This window comes from Leptonotus elevatus, chromosome 7 (assembly GCF_054856555.1).
Source record: "Leptonotus elevatus isolate MCC_2025b chromosome 7, RoL_Lele_1.0, whole genome shotgun sequence".
NCBI classification, from domain to species: domain Eukaryota; kingdom Metazoa; phylum Chordata; class Actinopteri; order Syngnathiformes; family Syngnathidae; genus Leptonotus; species Leptonotus elevatus.
The window spans coordinates 11,715,668-11,736,355 of NC_141245.1; the positions used below are offsets into that span (position 1 = coordinate 11,715,668).

Sequence of the window (20,688 nt, forward strand, 5' to 3'; positions counted from 1 at the left end):
TTCCACCTTCAACTGCACTGCATTGTTGACAGGAACCAAGAGGAAATAGACACATGAACAGGAATGGCGCATGTGAGGCAGATACATATATTACATAATTACACAGAAGTAATCATTCTCAGTTGGCCAAACAGTGGACCTTAGCATATCTGGCTGCACCCTTAGGCCACCCTTTCACGTGATCTTCTGGTGCTTGACAACTGTTTGATGATTTAAAAGAACTTGAGTTTCTCATGTGTTGCACTGTGCATTATTAATGGACCATAAAGTTAGCATTTTTATGACTCTTCATGTAAATGTCTTGTAATTCACTTTTGTCATTTCAGATTTCCACAAGGCTGCTCCTTATGTGGTCACTGGGAGTGTAGATCAGACGGTAAAAGTGTGGGAGTGCCGCTGAACAGGACCTCCAAAGATTGGACCAGCACCCCCGACTACCCAGATGGTCTTCTTGGATCCTGTCTACCCCCCACCCACCCCCTCATGTCATTCCACTTACCCCTCTCACCTAAGCTAAACTTCACCCGCACATCTTCATCTCCTTCGGCTGCACCTGCCACCATGGTTACTTACCCATTGCGCTATCTGGTCTAATAATCTCTGCCCCTCTATGTAAATTATTCCTGGATGTAGATCAAGCTATTAAATGTTACACAAAAAAAGTATTCTTGCATGGTAATCAAAACTTGTATACTGTAAATTTGCATAATGTCTAGAAGTACCATAGGTTTAACACAGGGCTGGCCGTCTGTCACGCAGCCTTACTGACCAACGGAAGGCAGATGTTTTTGATGTAGGGCACAAAAAAAAAAAAACATAATTTAAGAAATGACAGTGTCTTTATGTGTAAGATTATTTTTGTCTATTTTTTTCCCCATTTAGAACTTTTTTTGCTCCCTCTTTCTTTCGCTCCTTTGCTGTCTTAGTCTGATGCTGCCTAGCTTGGTAAAACCTTTGAGCGATCAGGCAGAAAATGCACACTTGGTGAGACGGTCTGTCGGCCTTTGATATTAAACTACAGTAATCGGTAGCTTTATACCATCACTTTTCAAGTGTGCATACCATTTCTCTTCATGTGGAGCTTGCTCATATTTTAATGGTTGTATATACCAATGTTTCAAACAGTTGTCCTTGGACCTCGGGGGGGATAAACCGCAGCTTTGACTCTTGTCATGGTGGCATATGAACAAATATTAGGCTTTAGGTGAAACATCCCATTGAGAATAGCAGCGCCGAACTATCCGCTGAAGTGGAGTCTGTCGAAGTCTGAGTGGAGATCAGGGATTACGCAATTTCTAATCTTGAGCACTTGATAAAGATGCTGGCTGTCTCCTTTGGGAGATTGTTTCCTCTGACCTTCCCTTTGTCCCTCAATTTCCAGCCAATTTGCCCTCCTAGGGTATTTGTGTAATATAGGAAGGATGTATAGACTAAAGATACTTAATTGTCGCTTGGCGCCTCTAATGACTACAAACATGAACCTTCTTTTATAAAAAGAGGAAAGGAAAAAGCACGACGAGTCAATGTGTGCTTCCGGGTTTGATACTTGGGATGTGCAAAGATATCGTAATTTGAGGGGTGAAAAACACGTTCAGCTCAATACAAATAAGTTAAATTGGTTTTCTGTGAAAATATGAACTGTAAATTTAGCTAGTTAAGCCATTTGGCAGTTTTGTAATGTGGTAAAGGATGAGCTGAGTAAAAGTGGGGGTAGTTTTGGACTGTTGACAAAATGTCAATGTCGGCGGACATGCTAAGTGGTCTGCTTCATATGTTCTCTGTAATATGAGCAGCTCTACTGACAAATCCAACAGACCACTTACATGTTTCTATGCTATGACGAACGCCAGATAGAATGGAATTAGAAAAGAAAAATTACCACCAACCTTTCCTTTACCCCGGTAGGAAATGAAATATCGTATCACCAGAAAGGTGGTGGTTCGTTCATCTTGCACACATGCCCTCTTTCCACTAAATCTTTGGTCCTGTAATGATGATCATAATTGCATAAACCTATAATTTTCCAATTGCAGTTCTTTTGGCTAATAAAGATTTCCATTGCTTCAATAAACTCATTAGCTTTTTTTGCTGCATTTTTTTAATTTTCATGTGTGTACTGGATGTGTTGCTCTGCGGCTGAAGCTCCTGCTCGCGGTGTAAAATGTGACCTGTTGATATAGCGTTGCTGCATGGTTAGCTACAATCGGAGGCTGAGTTGTCTAAACATTTTAAGACACACAGTGGCTTAACAGACAGTGGCATGACTGGTGCTGAGAAAATGATGGCTCACTATGTTTAGACCACTCAATTCCTCTGTTGTAGAATGGACTGATTTGTTTTGAGTGTGGCTCCCCGTCCAACACCTCCTCCCCGCTCTCTTAAGGTGGTTTCCACACATTCGAGGACATTGAGTCAGACCAGGATGATCCAAAGGAGAAACCTCATCTTCAAGGGAATGTTACAGCTATCCCCCTAGGTATCTTCTGCCTGACTTTATCGTGGAACATAGTTGAATTTGGCATTAGGATGGCAGAGTATTGTTCCAAGCTGATACCAAAAAAAAGAAAAGTCTATACAATCTGGTTTATCCAAGAAACCAGCCTCATTTGGTCCAGTATTGTGACCAACTTTAGAAACAGACCCTCAGGGCCACACTATGACGTGTCGGGCCTTATCCGTATTCCTCCTTTGATTTTAAATGAAAGATGTAAAATAAAGGATTGATATGACACTGGGGGCTCTTTTTCTAACTAGTTATGGATTAGAGTTACTTGTGTTGTATGCAGGTGTTTCTCCTTTCCCAAACAATCGTTTTGCTTTCTGGTCTGGCTTATGAGTGGCCTGACTGAGTTTTTGCTGTCTGTGTGTCATTTCTGCCTCAAGTCAACCAGTCCTCTCAACATGCGTGTGAACTTCATTGAGGGCTTCAGACTGCACAACAAGCTCTTGAGAGTTCGTGATGTTTTCACCACTATGGTCTCACTCTTCACGCTACAAACTGTTAACAATATACCTGGATGTCATTATTGTTTGCAATATAATAAAAACAAATCTGCATATTCGTGCAAATGTGTGATTTTTTAAAAATGTGTTTAACTACATAAATTGATGACATAACTCGGTGGAGGCAAGAGCTTGTTTGATTCTCTAGCTTAATTAAAATGTTGAATTTTAGTTTTGACAACGTGCAAAATGGCTACTCCAGTATAGGACAGTAATTAAAAACGTAAGCTATAGTGCCCTATTACAGCTACGATAATGGCCGCAATTAAATACATATACAACATAAAATGTCGAAAGAACTGAAATGAAACGACACAAAATTAAATGTATTTTTGTGTACATTCGCCTTTTCGATAGCATTCGTGTAGCACCGGGGGCGGCGCACGGTGATGACGTCACACAAATAGGAAGCGCGCGAGTGAAGCTGGGAAACGTGGACAACGCAAGCATCCGATTTGAGGCAACTTGGCCTTCCAATAATTCTAAAGGTATGTTGACAATGGCATGAAGATTTAGGCTGTGGTTGTACATACTCGTATAGTCTTGATTAGTTCATGTTTTCTGGAGCGATCTGATCTCGATGTAAAAGCTGCCCACAATGACAGAATATTCACGCAACCTGTCGACTGTTAAAAATGTAAGTTTTAAAATTGGACGAAATCCGTCTTACCTTGTGTTTTGTGTGTATAAATCTTACCACAGGGCTGTTATGTCTCTGAACAAGTCCATGCATCCCAGGAACCGCTACAAAGACAAACCGCCAGACTTTGCCTACCTGGCTTCCAAGTACCCAGAATTCCAAGAACATGTGCACACCAACCTGAGTGGACGAGCCGTGTAAGTATCAAATATGTGCCAATTAAATGCGACTGAGGCTATTTATCCAGCTATTAAGAACTTATAGTAATAGTATATTGAAGTAGCTGTATCACTGCAAAATCTGCGTTGTGCATGCGGTAGGCTTAAGTCGACACTACTGACTGCGTTGCAAAAGCAGCAATTTAATTCATGTAAACTAAACAGTAGACTCGAGCTAATTAGGACATAGCTGACAAAAACACATCTTGCAATAATGTAGCTAGTTATCAACGAGACTGCTTCTTCTCAACGTGTCACTAATTGTGAGCATAATGGTATACTATAGACTGATATACTGAGGTTGTGAAGTAGGACTAGATGTACTGTACATGCATACATGTAGTTTTATTCCATGACCACTGTTGAGTCTGTTCTTGTCAGTTGGTGCCGTACTAACATACAGACTGATGAACAAGCACTGGTTTAGCATAGGTGGCACAGTATTTTTTTAGTTTGTTGGACAGCTCAACATAGTGAAATAGTGATTTGAAAAAAATGAATTTAAATATTATGATGTGTGTGTCTTTTTCCTGGTCCTGTTTTTGTGGCCAGTTGTTGCTACTGAATTTGTGGAGCGCAATAATGTCATGAGTGCCCTTAAAGCCTGTAAAACGAAATAAAATGACATACAAAGTATGTCAGAAAATATATATTTCACCTCCAAACTACAATTTTAACACTTTTTTTAAGACTGATCCCCTTGATGACTCCCTTTAGCTTGGAAAATTGGGGAAAAAAATCTAACTGAGCTAGCGACGATGTTCTCTAGCTTGGATTTGAAATATATGTTTGGTGACAGCAGTCACATGGGATGATTGCGGGATCACAAAGCTAATTAAGTTTGTAGCTTCAGCTTCCTATATTAATTTATTGCTGCACAATTTATATGGAAATGAAAGGAAAACTGCACCATCTCCTGAATTTGGTGGGGCACTGCCCCCGTCAATCATCTTTCCCCCACTGAGTCATCACTGTTAATATTCAAAACATGATTTACTTTGTTGGCCAATAGAGATGAACTGATGTGAAGATAATCATAACTAAAATGATCCCATTTATTGGCATTATCAAATTATTACTGAAAGTACATGTGAATACACACAATCACAAATGCTCTGAAAATATTGCAAAATATTTTATTTTGAGTACAAAAAAGAAAGAAAGCTGCAACGCTGAACTTTTTGACATTGGAAAATGTTAAGAGCGACAAAGTAAATGTTCACAGTTCACACATGCAAGGCATGAAATGTGCTTCAAATGTTCAAATGTGTTAATATACATTCATGCTTTGCTATTCTATTGTTTATAATATTCGATGTTATAATATTATCCTACGGATAATATATTATTCATAAAATATAACAATCATTGCAGCCCCGAAAGTTTCAATCACTCTGCTGCAAAATAACAAAACTGGGGTTAGCCCATTCTAGTTGTCAGTGGTTCAGTTAGCGGATTGGTTATTAATTATTCTCATTAATCACAATAAAAACTTTCATTTCCATCAGATGTGATGTCATTTTCAGTCGACAGCAAGTGGCAAAATGCATTTTTAAAGGTATTAATCATACATTAAAATTTTTTATTATCAAACTAATTATAGACAAAATATTAACTTCTTAGTGCTGATAATGGCTTAGTGAGTAAGTATCCCTTTTTAAAAAACAATCACACGACTGCAACTCTGGGCAAAACGATTTGCAAAAAAAAAATGTTTTCAAGCTACAAAAAGAGATGTCAAGGATTTGTGACAGGTGTCTGCGGAAAATTTGGGAATTTTTGTCACCAGCCAACCATCAGTGAAAGGATTATGGTTTTTTTTGTGTGATTCCAAATGAACTGAGTCAACTGGGTTTTTAAGTAGTTAAGCGGCGAGTAGGGGGATGAGAGTAATCATCGCGGTGGATGGGACCATTTATTTTCTTGGGGGAGATAAGTCGGCTGTCATTTTGGGAGAGACCGCGCAGCAGGCTGATGGCAGATAGAGAGGAGAGTCTGAACAGAGAAATTGTTTTCAGTCTCTTTGCTTCATGTTCGGTTTAGCGTTGAGTTGAGAGTCGGGAGGTTCACGTCTTGGCTGTGTGTGTATTGGGAGGCAGCATAGGACTAATTAGGTATGAGGTGAGGGCATAGAGGTGTATTTATAAAAAAAAAAAATGCAACGAACGGAAGCCACTTCTTCGTAATTTATTCATCATACCTGTGAGGCATCAAAATTGTACTGTGCATTGAAGGTCACCTCGCTCACTATAGCACCGTACGCCATTGTCTACAAAGTCTCTTCAGCGGCAGACGGTGACCTCACGGCACCTTTTTATAGTACTTTTTGTCCCATGTCGTTTGCCATCCACTGCGACGAATAAGCACGCTGCCGCAAACCCACGTGGCATCAAAGACGTAAAGCGCGGGCACGCTTCGTCTGGCGTCGGCCATTGCTCCAACGTGGCCGGATTTGCGTGCTCTGCTTATCATCTTTTCTGTAGCTGGGGTTGCCATAGAGACATGACGTTTCCAGCCCTGCTCGTCATCACGCACACACACCCCACAGGGCTAAAAATAGAGGTCGGTCCTGAGCAGCCCTGCTGTCTGAATATTGATCTTTTTCTAATGATGCCTCTGAGGAAGGAGGGAGGATGGAAGATCACCTGAAAGTGAGCTATTGTTGCGACTGCTTCATTTCATCTTCTTCTTCTACTCTTTTTATTGTGCTTTACAGCCTCACCATCATGCTATGGATTTAAAACTCAAAGATTTAAAAATGTGGCTATTTTCTTCTTGTATATCAATACGTTTAAATGTGTTTAAAGGGGAAATCAACCCACCCCAAATTTCTTGACAATATGTTTTATGCAGCCCCACCAGACTAAATACAGTATTCTGCTTAAAACTGTGTTAGTAAAATATGAATTAAGCTGCAAAATCCAGCTGTTTTTATCCATCTCATAAGCAGCCATTTTGCCACTTGCTGATGACTTAAGATGACATCACAGTTGCGCAGGTCTCAGGTATCAACCAATCACAGCTCAGCTTCAGAAAACAGGTGAGCTGTGATTGGTCATTGCCTGAGCTCTGAGCAACTGTGGTCATCTTCAGTCGACAGCAAGTGGCAAAATGGCCGCCCCCTAAGATAGATCAATTAAATGGATTTTGCTTCATAACTCATATTCCATAAATGTAATATTAATCAGAATGTCATGTTTAGAGATTACAGTGAAATTGCATATATTATTGTCAAGAAATGTTTATGGTTGACTTCCTTTTAAAGCTTGGGGAAGGGGTTGAAAAAAATTGGGGGGGAAAAGGGTCTATCTTGTGTTTTCACTTTTCACTTGTTGTGGGTAATAAATAGGGATTGGTTGTATAATAAAACTACCGGTAAAACAAAACTACCCAACTTTTGATGATGGGTAGTTTACTCGTTTTACGTTGAATTTCAATTCCTAATCCGGCATAAATGATTCTATCACGCAACTAACCTATGTTACGCAATACTAACGTATTTAATGCAGTCAATAGTTGTAAACATAAATAAGTGTTTTCCCACAGATTTGGGGGGGGTGGGGGGGTGGTCCTCAGTCCTGTTACTTGCGTCTCCTCTAACCTCATGGTCCACAAGTGAGTGACGGAAAACTAATGTTACGTGCGGTATATCTGGTCGAGACGCGTATTTTTTATTTATTTATTTAATATATTTTTATTACATTTTCTTGAAATCTACTTGGGCGGTGGCCAATTTACTTGGGTGGCCTGCCCAAACATTAACATGGTGTGGGAAACACTGTAAACACTATAGGTCATAAATGACAAACAGCAAGCACAGCAATAATTAGGCACGCCTTCGTGTGCTGTGTGACGAAGAATTCTTCTATGCTCCGTAAACCAACCCATAGTCCAAAAATAAGCGATAAGATATTTTGTGATGAAATAACCTGCATCCAAGTACTCCCATGTTTCATACACAATTCCAGGTGAAATTTCATTTGTTATTATTGTGCAGGGAAAAAGGTAACACACATTCTTGGTTATATTGTGCTCAGTCAGCATTTTCTCAGCATCATCATCCAATTCTGAGTAGGCTGTTTTTCTATGTTAGCGCGTTGTAATGACCTGAAGGAGCCAGGTGTTGACCTGGACCCATTAAGCTTGCGTGTTCATTCCACGCAAGTTCCCTGTAAGATTAATGTTAGCATCCACAGGTAAATTGCCTCTCATTTATATCGGTCTCTCTGTTTCACACCCGACACACTGACCAGAACAGTAGGGGTGGGATAACATTTTAGCTCTATTCACAGCACACTCAGCTGCATAACATTAGAATCAAATCTTATTTTCCCAACCCAGGAGGTTGCCAAACCCCACCCCCCACCCCCCTCCTCTCCGTAATCCATTGAAAACTGCCGGTGTTGAGCTGCTAGCATGCCAGACGCTGTCAATCCTGGGATGTGTCTAATTACATCTGCCAAGCTGCAAAAACCATTCAGCAAAGCTTTAATTATTTGCATGCCGCCCACTCACTCTGTCTGCTGCAGCCGCGTCTGCTTGTATGACAGCTGTAACATTTCAACTCGCGGCGATGAACATTTGGGGCCGAGACAAAAAAAAAAGAAAGAAAGAAAAAGTGTGAGATCTTAATTGTGTGGAAAATGTGAGTTTCATTGTCTTCAACTGTGGGGTTGCAAATTAATGAGCTGCTTATCTATGGTGCGTGGTGGTGGTGGGGGGGGGGGGGTGCCCGGGTTTGAGGGTTAATTAGGTGTTGCTCACACAAAAGAATCGGCACCCTGCATTACAGTTGATGAATTTTTACACACACCTTGCTTTAAATAGCCTCGTTAGCGTTTGTGATGTGGATCTATTTTTTTCAGCAATGTGGCAGAAATTATTATATATTTGTAGAATATACACGCTGTACTATATATCATGTGGTATGATGTTATTCCCAGCCAAAACTCAGCCGTTCTCTTGTGCACCTTCTAGAGTGAATTTTAAGGAGCCGGAGGCCGTGCGAGCTCTGACCTGCACACTTCTGAAGGAGGACTTCGGTTTAAGCATCGAGATCCCGCTGGAGCGCCTCATTCCCACGGTCCCTCTGCGCCTCAACTACATCCACTGGGTGGAGGATCTCATCGATGGGCAGAAGCAACCACGTCGAGGCATCGACATCGGTAGCGAAACCTTCAAATAGTCTGAGCTCAGTCCTGATCACACGGATCGAATTTAATGTCAAAAGAGATGATTTGACTTCATTCTATGTTTAATCACTACTTTTTATAATGACTCCCTATGATGTTAAAATAGTCAAATATTGTAACATTACCTCACAATCTTATTTTTTATTTAATTTTTTTAAATAAAGGCACCGGTGCATCTTGTATATATCCGTTGCTGGGAGCCTCAATGAACAGCTGGTTTTTCCTTGCAACCGAGGTGGACGATATATGCTTTGACTACGCGACCAGGAATGTGGAGCAGAACCATTTGTCTGACCTGGTTAAAGGTTGGTGCGAAATCTGCAACGTCACAACAATGCTACAACTAGTGTGAATTGTATCCACCGTTTTTAAATTGAGTCTGATTTAGTGCAGTTTTAATCATGCTTGTTAGTTTTTATCGTAGTTAGTCAACATCATCTTGTTTTTATTTAGTCCATTTTAGTCCAAGAAAACATAATTTTATTCGTCTAGTTATAGTCAACAAAAACTGTCAACGTTTTAGTCAGGACAATCATTTAACCACTGTATTTATTTTTTTTGTCAGCAGGTTATGTTGAACATTTCAGATCTAAAATTATTTCACAAAATGTTCTCTCATCTTTTTGATGGACAAGAACTTTGCACACAATTACAGTCTATCAACAAGTGGCTGCTATGGCTCCATGTTATGAGCTAATAAATTAGCCAGCATTAGTTTGCTGTCAGATTAACATTATTGTTGGAACGTTAACATTATAGCTGTTGGATTAATGTTACGTTATAACTTTAATTTACTTTATTTTTTTACCTTTCACCGTGAATCGACCTCCTGTCCGTCCCATGTGTTTGCTGCAGATTTGAAAGGGGGTGTGTCACCATGACAGATGAGCAGACACAAGATTTTACAAAATCATATAATTTTCGTCTCGTTTTTGTTCATGAACTAAAATGTCCATAGATTTGAGTCCAGTTTTTATTAAGTACATTTTTGTCTCGTCTTCATTAGTTGACAAAAATGCATACTGATTTAGTCACACTTATTGTTACAGCAATTTCTGGACTACAAGGCGCACCTGACTATAAGTCGCATAAGCTAAATTTGGGGAATACTCGAGTTTGTTACACATATAAGCCGCACCCGACTGTAAATCTCAGGTGTTTTAATGTTCCCGCTACTTTCTTTTCCATAATGAGGGTGCAAATCGCTCTCGTTCTGTCTCTCCTACTGTATTTGGTCTCACTTGGTTTGTTTTGCTCTGCCTGACGTTCTTGCGCTTCCTTTATAGTGCGCCGCCTTGTGATCTGGTGGATAAGCCGCACCTTTGTATTAGCGACAGTGTCGAATGCAAGTGGAAAAAAGTAGCGGCTTATAGTCCAGAAATTACTGTACTTAATAAGGGTTTTAGTCCGGTGAAAAATGAATAGAATTAACACTAGCTACAACCTAGTTTTTTTTTTGTTGTGAGCATCAGAAAAGACAAACTTGAGAGGCGATACAGAGGATTGCCTCTACCCTCACATTCATTTAGCAATGTCAGATTTGATTTGAGGGAGAATTTGTAACATTGCTAATTAAGAATTTGTTGTTCTACTACAGTGGTCAAAGTTCCCCAGAAAACTCTGCTGATGGATGCTTTGAAAGAAGAAACCGAAATTGTGTATGACTTTTGCATGTGCAACCCTCCTTTTTTTGCCAACCAGCTGGAAGCCAAGGTGAACCTTCTCTCATTTTTACCCGCAGAGAGTTGACTATTGAATCCAAATGTTTGCTAGGTGGTTGTCTGAAGCAGGATGTGTTTACACAGAGAGCAACAGACATTTAATAGGATTTGGTCTTAATCTCTGTCTGTCTTGCTGCCCGCCGCAGGGGGTCAATTCAAGGAACGCACGGCGGCCTCCTCCCAGCTCGGTGAACACGGGCGGGGTGACGGAAATCATGGCGGAGGGCGGCGAACTGGAGTTTGTTAAGAGGATCATTCATGACAGCCTGCAGCTCAAGAAACGCTTGCGGTGAGGAACAAAGAAAGCTTCAGCATCAAGGAGGAGGGGGCATTCATGTAAATGTGTAAGAGTTGTAAAAATGTTTGAAGAGGTAGATAGATTTAGAGAGGTTCTGAGAGGTTTAAATGCATCCTGAGATTGGGGAAGTGGGGCAATGGGCAAATGGGTTGATATTGATGGAGCTGTCACTTGCAGTCGCCTGAATGATTTTGGCACACAATCAGCCCACGCTGTATCTGGGAACCCACAGGGAACATCTGTGTTTTGGTGGGCACCACTTTACCAAGCCCTCCCTCGTCACAGTGCTGTCACCAGAGCAGCAGAGTGAGAGGAGGGTGCAGCATGGGACTATTAAAACAAATTAGACACGCCACACCTGGGTGCCCCGGAAAGACAAATGTTCAACCCCAGTCTGCTCTGGTGTCACTTTGATGCACCTTCACAGGTGAGAGAGAGCACATGAACGATTCTTTCTTTCCAAGGTTTGGCATTCAGGCCAATCCGAATGCAGCTGGTTGTCACTCTCTCAACCAAAAATCATGCTGGGACAAAAGAGCCAGCAGGTGTCCATGGCAACACTGCCAGATTCACCAATTGGTCCTTTGAGACTCATCACCACCCGCCCTCTTTATAAGGGCGAGCCCCCTTGGCTCCCAATACAACATGTGCAAATTCATACTTAAAAGCAGATAATGATCTGCATTTATCATGACATTGATATGAAGATTTTCATCTCTGGTAAAAAAAAAAAAAAAAAAAAAAACGAAGCATGAAGTTGATCGGGATCATTTAGCAGCTGCGCACTCAAAGGTGACTTAAAAAGCCACGTTGGCAGTGTTGGGCTGTTGCTCCTCAATGTGGGACACATCTGTCACATATCAGAGCTATTCAATATTTCATTGTCATCTGATGCGTGTATGTGATGTATCAAATGGACTTTATGACCTCCCAACTATTTTTCTGTAGCAGTTAGGGCTCACGATTGTTTTACATTACTTTGCATGCATTTTTATTAATACTGAATATATTTCATTTTTATTTATTTATTAATGTATTTATATTTATTAATTTAAAAAAATATACGCAAATTATATTTTTTATTATACTGGATGGCAAAATGTTTTTGTTAGCAGCTCTTCCGGTTTACCACCAAGCGCCATGCGTGGTCCAAGAAGCAGCTTTCAGAGACGCAGCGGTAAACGTTACGAATAGGCTTGTGCCGATATTAGATTTTGACTGTATGATCGTGAGCAAAAATATCGCAGTATTGAAATTAGAGCTGTAAAATGTGCTTATTTTGAATATTTGGGTAAATAAAAACGTTGTTTTCATTTAAAATCATCCATTTCATTTTTAAACAAAGTATAGAATATTTGGTACTTTAAGAAACATGTACCATGTTAAATTTAAATAAATGTTGACTTTGTCTTATTTTTCTTAGCAAGACAGTTCTGTCTCTGGTGAGCTATTTTTTAGAACAGACTCCAGTTACTCTAGGTTGGCTGGCACCTACACATGTGTGTGTATATATATATATATATATATATATATATATATATATCATTTTTTATTTTTTTATTTTTTAAGGACAATGCAGTCAAACTGAAGGCAACCGTGTGGCAAAATGTCTTTTAAGACAAACAAAGCAGTCCAGTTGTAATTGATTCAGTGCCCTGAGAAAGAAATGATCTGGATGAATGAGAATATCCACAAATATATTGAAATCTTATCTAGTATTTAGGTAGGATTATTAGATATCTGCAGGCAAATTCAGAAGAAGAAAAAAACAATTTTACTATTGCTATAAACTCCCCCTGGCTACTATATTTATGAGGTTGTTACAGAATTTCTCTATTGTTTAATATTCTTTTTGTCTATGCTCAAATTTAACAATACCATTAAGGGCGTGTGGCCTAGCAGGCTGGTTGGATGTTTATGTGATCAATTAAAAATTAGTCATATGAGGATACTGTTATCATTTAAACTTCCCACGAGGAGTCACAAGACTTATGATAAATCAGTGGGCTTTTTGTAATACTTCAACATTTAACAAGCTCTGTATTGTGAGAGGGTTATATGAAAGTGTCAAAATGTGTATTTCGTTTGTTGATTTCACATATGTTGTATCATTTCTGCTTGTTGCGTCTAAGCTTAGTAGTCAACCGGTGTGCTCTAATGTGGATTTTTGTTTCCGCAGGTGGTACAGTTGCATGCTGGGAAAGAAATGTAGCTTGGCCCCACTGAAAGAGGAACTTAGAAAGCAAGGGGTGAGTGCTGAATCTTACAACGCAATCAAGCTTTAGCAGTCTATATGGTAACGTGCCGTAAAAGGAAATCAAATTATTATTATTTTTTTTCTTTTCTCGATTTACACCCAATATGTTCTTTAGCCAATAAATCAATTTCCTTCCATGCAAGTAACCTCAAGTAACAATACTGTGCATTTACGAATACTGTAGAGGGGTTAAAACAATCCTCATAGCTCCTCCTTTGGGAGCCGGCACCCAAAATGGGTTCGCTGTGTCTAACTTGCCAACTGAGAATTGTCACAAGTCAGCCATGAATGCGCTGATTTCTGTTAGCGGTGCATGACTGCCTCAAAAGGCGTTGTGCAGCTAAGCAGCCATGAATGAATGTCATTAGCTGGAACTAATAGCGTAGCTCATGACTCCTGACTGGATCAGGCCTACAGTCCCGTGCCAGTCACTTCTCTCACATGCTTGAAGGAGGAAGACATTCAGTCCTATGGTTTGCCGCACCTGCACCCTCCTGAGGATTTAGTCTGCTAAGGATGCTCATTAACACGAGTGCAGCTTTGGCAAGCATCCAGAGAGCAGGCTGTTATCTAAATGTACAGCGGGTATAAGGACAACAATAGGAATAGTTCATATGCTATTAGTTGAATGAATCACTCATTATTTTCTTTTTTGAGTAGCCATGTATTTGTTTTCAAGGACATACTGATTTTTTTGACTGAAACCGAATTGTGTCATTTGGTGGAGCGGTTCTGACGGGCTGCAAAGTGCGCTTCGGACAAGCCTTTTCCCACTTTGTGTTTGTTTGTACACTTCTCTTTTCACAGCCACATTTAAAGGTGCAGCGCTTGGTGACTGCTGGGTCTGATGACCGATCGCGTCAAACCGACTGCATGCTTCATTAAGCAAACTGTTCTTTTGTGACTCTCGGTCCAGCGGTTTCACTTTATAGAAGTGGTAATCTGTTGACTTCGGATGAGGGTGTGTCTGTTTAATCTGTTTTGGAATGGACTAAGCACTCCAGACAGGTGGACCTGGGCCAAGATTCAAACCCAGAACCTCTGGACAATGAGGCAGATCTACTAACCAGAGCTTCCAACGCGTTTGTACACAGATCAAACTAGAATTGCACAACTATATTGCTGACCTTCGCCATGGCTGAACATTGCTCAAAATGTCCTTCAGGCTTGGTTGACTGAAGATTCTGACTTACCAGGTGATACGGTTCAACTCCAGTCCTGTCTGTGGCAGTAAAATGCATAACAAAGTGCGTGCATGAAGCCGTTCTGTTTTAATAATACAGCTCCATCTGGTGGGGTCACTTACCCATTTGGCCCCCAGTAACTGAAGAGTGAAAATAAATGTGTCAATCTTCAGCTGGCCCATCTACCAGTTTTTTTCTGAAATGCTATGGTTTTTTTTTTAGAAATAAAATAACCTAAAAATATTTTTTCTAGTGCCATCATGTAACATTGCAGATAAAAACAATATTTTTTTCGAGTACTGTGATTGACTGGAGGACCCTTCTTCTCGCCCAAAGTCAACTGGGATAATCTTCAGATCTCCTAAAACCCTGATGAGGACAAGCGCGATTTAAAAAACTAAAACAAAAGAAATAGATGATGTTTTCGGGTAAAAATCATCCACAGCCAGCATGCGTTTGACTGCTTTGTGCGTTTTTTTTGTTCTTTCTAGGTACCCAAAGTGACGCACACCGAGTTCTGCCAGGGGCGCACCATGCGATGGGCGCTGGCCTGGAGCTTCTATGATGATGTCATTGTTCCGGTAAGTCTTTGCAGGCCCCGGGTGGGCCATTTTAATGCTCGGCCTTGCCTCCGCCTGCTGGTTGGCGTTTCCAACAGCCAAAATCCATCAACTCAATAATGCACCTCCTTCGTCCTCCCCCCCCTTTAACTGCATCTTTCATTCTTCCATCACACGCTCTTGTTCCTCCTCCAGGGAAGGCTTTATGTGGTTTTAGTTTAGCAGTAGCCTGGCAACAGTTGCCAGGGCAGGAAATAATGTGCGCGCTCACTGGCTTTTGTCTTGTGCGGACAGTGAGTGTTGGAGAAAACACAACAATAAATGGCATCAGACGTTCACGTGTGTGCGTGATGGCGAGAACTAACTGGACGTGGCTGCTCAGTAGATGCATGAGCTGCGTGTTGTTGGGCTAGACTATTTGAGCCCTTCCAGTATAAAACCAGTTAAGCAGAATGATTGGCCTACATTTCTTCCTGTGACGTTCCTCGGCCTCCTCCTGCATTCACGCACGTTTCTTGACAGAGGTTCCTGCGTGCACAGAAACCCATGCATGGTTGACTCGTACTGCACCGATGCATGTCATCCTATGGATGTCAGCTATACGTGCGTGCGTGCGTGCGCGCGCATGAGGCAGCCTCATTAATGTTACATGCGCTCTTCAACATATGTGGCACGCATGCAACCGTGACCTACTTAACACTTTTACTACCAGGTCAATTCTTAACTTGACAAATTAATTACTATGCCGCATAAGCTTTAGATTAGTATCAACTTAATTCTATCCATTTAGGAACCTCGAGTGGATTGATACTTACTAATAGTTGTTATGTTAACATTTAACAAGGTAGAAATGTCAGTACAGGAAGTGCTGTGGCAGAGTCTAAGCGTTTGACGTTGAGAGAAAACTCAAATGTTAGTATGCTACATAACAGGTTGTCACTCTGGGAACAAAAAGTGCTAGAACAAGGCCATAAAGCAGCAGGGGTCATCAGTGTGGTGCCCACAGGCACATGAGTACCCGTGGGCCAGTTCTAAAAAAAAAAAAAAAAAAAAAAAAAAGCTCACCACTGATGGGACATTGTGATTTCCTAGAAATGTTGCAGACTTCTACAATCATTTGAAAATGGAAACTTGTAAGACACAAAAGTGTGTTTTTAGAAGACACTTATGTGTACAAAATCATCAAATTTGATGCAAAATGGAGAATTTTTTTTTGTGAGAAAATTTTCGATTTTTTGACTTCTCTGTCGGTTAGTGCATGCCAGGACAGTTGCCGCTTTGCCTTGTTAAAGTGACTCATGTAGTCATTCGATGCTAATCGGCGTTTCTTTCTAGTTTTTGGGGAACCACATTGCCATAGTAATGTGGATATTTTTTTTTAAATCGGATGCATTTGAGCAGATATTTGAATCAGTGTGGGATCAATTTTGGGGGTAAAATAAATGTCAGAATAATAAAGAATTATTTTATACTGTCTTTCATAGAAGTAATACTTTTTAGGTTTCTTTGTGACAGAAAAGTCGACAGCCGTTTGATTTGTTTATTTTATTTTTATTTTTTTTCATGTTTTAATACTCTTAAAAGCTGAATAAATATGTATATGAATGTTTTTTTCCTAGAGTGCCCTATCTCTTCTTTTGTTATATGATCACACATTGTAATGCAAGTCTGGAAAACGAAAATGTGAATTATTTCCTGTGTTTAAAAATAGAACAACTTCAATTAATTACAAATGGAATCGGCAATATTGGGTTTACTGCACATCCCGACAGATTTTAGTTTTTTGTTTTTTTTTCTGAGCCCCAAATCACAGTTGCTGCTAGACCCTTGAAAAGCGGGTTGGATGCCTCAGTGGGTTGCCTGTATTGTGATTGTGCCTTCATGTAGGTGTGGTGTTTGTCTAAATGTGCAAAAGTCAAGATAGTCTATTGTTGGTACGTAACGATAGAGCAGCAGACCCGGTTGTTTTAGGGCCATAACGCCATATCTGTATGAACATAAGGGTTTTTGCTTGACTGATTTATTTGCATAATGAGTTGGGTAGCTTGCTTGCGTGATGTGGGTTAAAAAATATTACGTGGAAAAAGGCTTTATTGAACGGACAGATAAGAGAAAGTACATTCTGAAGCCCCTAATTAAACCTGGGAATATCTCGTAATTGTGTCCTCGGGGAACATCAATTACTTAAAACCAAGAGCAAATTATGTTTAATGGTACTCTCCTTGCCAAACACAGGAGGAGGGACAATGTGATCACCCCCCCACACCTCTTTCTAATTCTTCAGTCTATGAATAGCTGCGCTCTCAAGGAGCACAAATACGAATTTCATTGACATTTAACGACATGCAAAGTCATCAAGTCATACAATAGAACCTTGGGTTGTGCAAGCTTGACACTCAGAGCAGCAGCAGCAGCCCGTGAAGGTCACATCCCACTCCTCCCCTGCCACTGTTTGTAGGTCAGTCGGCCATGCTGTCTGCGCCGTCACTGCAGACCCTCGCCTCCTTTCGCACCCTCACCACCAGCCTGCAGAGTGAGTGACACAGAACACACAGTCACTGGCATGTGGGTGCTCAGGCAAGCGTTACAACACATCTCTGTTGTCCCGAGATACGGTTGGCTAATGACCTCTAGCGCCATTACAGTTTGACTTCAGCGGGCGATAGAAGGAAGGAGCAGTTTTACAAGGCACTGCAGGTCCAGTGGAGAGCATGTGCTTAGAGCGCCCCCTTGTGTCCGTGATTACAACCGTCCATTTACTAACAACCAACAGACATTCTCTGTCTTACTGCAATAATGGTCCTTTAGATATACTTCTACAAAAAAAAAAAAACATTTTGAACTGTACTTAGGGTAACTGTGGAGTTGATAATGCAAATTATGCAACCATGAACTAATTGTCGTTTTCTCCTCCGGCCTGCATCAGTCGCCCCCCAGTAAGAAGCGTAAATTGGACCGAGCTCGGAAGCCTCTTTCCTTCACACTTCCCCATGTGGCTGTGAAGGAGCTTCAGGTGAAGGCCCGTGCTCTTGGCTGCACTGGCCGCCGGCCTTTGGAAGCCATCATAACTCTTGTAGAGAAGGCGCTGACAGAGCTGCGGGTGAGTCGTTCTTTCTGTGGAGTGGTCTGTTTTTAGAAAGTCTTTTTAGGCGCAATATGAAACGTGTGAAAAATGTCATCCGAAGATTGAACAAATGTTTATTATAGCATTTGTACATTTTAGCTGCCAAATCCAATTTGTTTGAAAAACGATATTGTTAATGTGCACTTTTACCATGCTGCCCTTTAAACCACATCTCTGAAATTCTATAAGGCCTAACTGCGTTTTGATTTTGAAATTTAGTAGGGTTATGAAATCACGAGACCAATCATGGCTCCTTTTGCTGACTAAACCCAGAAAACAGGTGAGCCGTGATTGGTCGTTACCTACTTACTCAGCACAGGTGATGTCATCTTCAGTCGACAGCACGTGGAAAAAATTGTTTTTAAATATATTAATTCTACAAGAAACATAACGGAGTTATCAAATTAATTTTGGACAAAATTTTAACTTTTCACTGCTGAAAATGGCTTAATGAGTCAAGTATCCCTTTTAAAGGCCACATTTTTTTGGATATTGTTTTCTTGAAATTGACTGTTCACATGAATTTAAAAGTATTTTCTTAACATTTATAAAAGACCTGACTTATTGCACTTTAAGACAATTCAGGATCTTTTTAATTTATATTTACAATTGTTGAATTAGAAAAATATTTTCATCTTATCCTGTCTGATGTCAATATTTGTGTAACTCTTAAGTGATTATAACACGTGTTACGATCAGTAATAACATAAATAATTTAATTAGTGCCTCCGCAAAATGTAATTTGGAATCTAATGTTTGTGGAGTTTTTATCTTATCCTTGATGTTTAACTCATTCACTGCCATTGATGGCTATAGATGTCAAAAATTCATTAGAACTATTTCTATTAGTTTAATATTTTTTAGACTTTTGTTAAGTTTCTGTTATTGAGTATGAAAACCTCGGGAAAAAAATTACATTTAGAACAGATATAAAATTTATGATTAATCGTGAGTTAACTCGTGAAGTCATGCCATTAATTATGAAAAATTTGAATCGCCTGATGCCCCTAATTTTTTATAATCTTTCCTTATTTTTTTAAGTAATTGTAATTATTGTATTTGTATTTTTTAATAATTAATAATAATAAGATTATTTAAAAATTTGGTGGGTCAGGCGATTATTTAAAAATTTGGTGGGTCAGGCGATTATTAAAAAAAAAATCATAATTAATCGCATGACTTCACTAGTTAACTGACAATTAATCACAAATTTTATATTCTAAATGTTCAATAGAATTTTTTTCTAGGTTTTCATGCTCTTGTTAACAAAAGTGGGGGAAAAATGTTAAACTAATAGAAATAGTTCAAATGAATTTTTGACTTCTATAGCCGTCAATGGCAGTGAATGAGTTAAGAAGAATTAATTAATAATTAACTAATCAATGTCGAATTGAATCCAAGTGAATCAGATTAAATCGAGAAAAAAAAATCAAAATCGAATCGAACTAAACTCTTGTGAATCGAAATTGAATCAATTGAGGAAATTAGAATCGACACCCAGCCCTAAAATAAAATAGATCCTTGAATCTAGTTTAAAAACAAAAAGTTTATTTTGCTTGCAGGTGCTGTACAAGCGTGTTCCATGCAGGGAGCAGGAGCAGAGCCTCCTCCTAACCGCCGTGGAAAACACTTGGATCCACGGACGGCAGCAGCGACGGGAACAAAAGCGGCAGCTGCGAGAGCTGCCAAGAGCACACCGCAGCGCTACCGCCGCCACAACGCCGTCCCTCGCCCAAAACAACCAGCAAGATGCCACTCAGAAGCCAGCTGGCCAGCAGGTAACTTCAGAGACGACTGACAACAGCGCCCCTTCCGTTGAACGCGTGGAGGTTACGAACACTGCAGGCGAAGTGGATCAGAAGCTCCTGGAAAAGGTTGCAGGTGAAGAGGTGGAAATGACGCCTGGGTGCAGCGCTGCAGGAACACGCGGCCCGATGGACGCCGCCGATGCTACAAGCGAGACGTCCTCAAAACAAGCAGCGAGCCCGGGGCCAGTGGAACGCTTCCTGTTTAAATGTCTGCTGAACGTGCTGCATGAGGAGAGCGATGCAGTGATCGAGATGCATTGGCTGGAAGGTGAGAATAAAGATCTGATGAACCAGCTGTGCACCTTCTTGAGGAACACTCTTTTAAAGGCGGTTGCCAAATCCTGAACAGATAAGCCGCAGTAGAATGGCACGTTTTGTACTTTAAGGTTAGCACGAGTCAATATTAGTCAGAACATGTAAATGTGTTTTACGTGTCAGTTTACCTTTTCGGGTCATCAATACAGCACATTTGATATTTTATATCGCCAAACATTGGGAATAAATGTGCTTTTATAAAAATGTTGGCTGCTCTGTGATGCTTTTCATATTTGCACATGCATTAATGTCCACTTGCTTTCAGATTTCGCAACAACCACTGATCCAGTTTTATGAAACGTTGTACAGCCCTAAGAGCTGGGCCCAAAATCAATGTTATATCTTAGACATGGCTATGATTTATGTTG

The 20,688-nt window shown here is 40.3% G+C and overlaps 2 protein-coding genes across 2 annotated transcripts in view; both read left to right on the forward strand.

The window, feature by feature from the left end:
- LOC147170959 (lissencephaly-1 homolog A-like) overlaps positions 1-3,059 on the forward strand; it is a 28,694-nt gene extending 25,635 nt beyond the window's left edge. The window contains exon 11 of the mRNA XM_086080332.1: positions 327-3,059. Within this exon, the coding sequence (XP_085936458.1) occupies positions 327-400 (74 nt within the window). The 3' untranslated portion in view covers positions 401-3,059. The remainder of the gene's footprint in view (positions 1-326) is intronic.
- A 317-nt stretch (positions 3,060-3,376) lies between these two features.
- Positions 3,377-20,518, forward strand: mettl16 (methyltransferase 16, N6-methyladenosine). The gene is made up of 10 exons (XM_086080329.1): positions 3,377-3,491; positions 3,706-3,840; positions 8,839-9,026; positions 9,218-9,358; positions 10,651-10,766; positions 10,921-11,063; positions 13,252-13,321; positions 15,005-15,094; positions 18,000-18,173; positions 19,760-20,518. The coding sequence occupies exons 2-10, from the start codon at positions 3,713-3,715 to the stop codon at positions 20,348-20,350; spliced, it is 1,641 nt and encodes a 546-aa protein (XP_085936455.1). The 5' UTR covers positions 3,377-3,491; positions 3,706-3,712; the 3' UTR covers positions 20,351-20,518.
- The last annotated feature ends 170 nt before the right edge of the window (positions 20,519-20,688 follow it).